Source organism: Camelina sativa, chromosome 2 (genome assembly GCF_000633955.1).
Source record: "Camelina sativa cultivar DH55 chromosome 2, Cs, whole genome shotgun sequence".
Taxonomy (NCBI): Eukaryota; Viridiplantae; Streptophyta; class Magnoliopsida; order Brassicales; family Brassicaceae; genus Camelina; species Camelina sativa.
Window position 1 is genome coordinate 4,126,164 of NC_025686.1, and position 1,136 is coordinate 4,127,299.

Consider the following 1,136-nt stretch of genomic DNA (forward strand, 5'->3'; position numbering starts at 1 on the left):
AACTAGTAATTACGACGAAGGAAAACGTGTTACCAAGAGTGTTCATTTTGTTTTAGTAAAGAATTTGAAGTTTTCAATGGACATATAAGAAAATGAAAGAAAAATAGTAGTGCTTTGTCAAGACCACTTCATCGTCGGTTGAACTATTTTATTCTTCTTTAATATGTAATAAATAATAGGATTAAACATATATAGCTGAATATTAAAAACCTCAAGAGTTAAACCTCTGATTGTGATTGAGACAAATCTTTAATGGGTATTTTCCAAGAACACGATAAACGATCAGGAAATGAGAATATATGACTCATAAGGAACAAGAAGAGAAGAAATGCAGAACCAAATGTGCATATATTATAGGGATATAAAACTCATCAGAGATGAGTTTAGAGACAACAAATTTCCCAATTTTTTTACTTATAAGAAAGTCTCGCTGGACATAAAAACTTCAAGAAAATTTAAACTTAACATGTCTATATATTTCACTCGCCCTCAAGAGTTGATTAGACACAGATCAATATCTCAGTTACTTATTTATAAGAGAGCTTCATTCTGGAATAGTAAAAGTAACCTATCACTCATGGGTTTCCTCCATCTCTTTCTTAACTTCTTTCATCTTCTCGGAGAGCTCTTCCAACTTCACTTTCTTATCCTTGAGCTTCTTCTTGACCTCTTCAATGGCACCAACATCAGGTCGACCAGTTGGATGATGAAGTTGGACGTTCTCCGCCCAGAGCTTCTCAATCTCATCTTTCAACTCTGTTATCTCACGATTCAGCTCTTCAATACTAGTAGACACACTAGTGTTTCCAACATTAGCCATTTTTTCTCACAAAGATTTCAAAGAAAGAAAGAAAAAGATGACAAAATTATAAAATGCGAGATTGTGAGAGAATTTTGTGTGTGTTGGGATGTAAAAACCTTTTCCAAACATCTCCATTTATAGCTGAAAAAGGTGACAATTTTGAGTTGCGTACTTCAACTCTCCACCTGTTATACTCCGTGAAGGTTCATTTCTCTACAATTTAATTTTTAATTAATCTTACTCTCTTTTTCAGTGGATATATAAGAAATGAAAGAAAATTAGTCATATTGTCTTAGTTTTTTGTTACTGATCAACGTACTTTTGAAATTATTTG

The 1,136-nt window shown here is 32.7% G+C and overlaps 1 protein-coding gene across 1 annotated transcript; it reads right to left on the reverse strand.

The window, feature by feature from the left end:
* Window positions 359-889, reverse strand: LOC104717327. The gene has a single exon (XM_010434881.1). It carries the CDS (start codon window positions 818-820, stop codon window positions 572-574), a length of 249 nt encoding a protein of 82 aa, XP_010433183.1. The 5' UTR covers window positions 821-889; the 3' UTR covers window positions 359-571.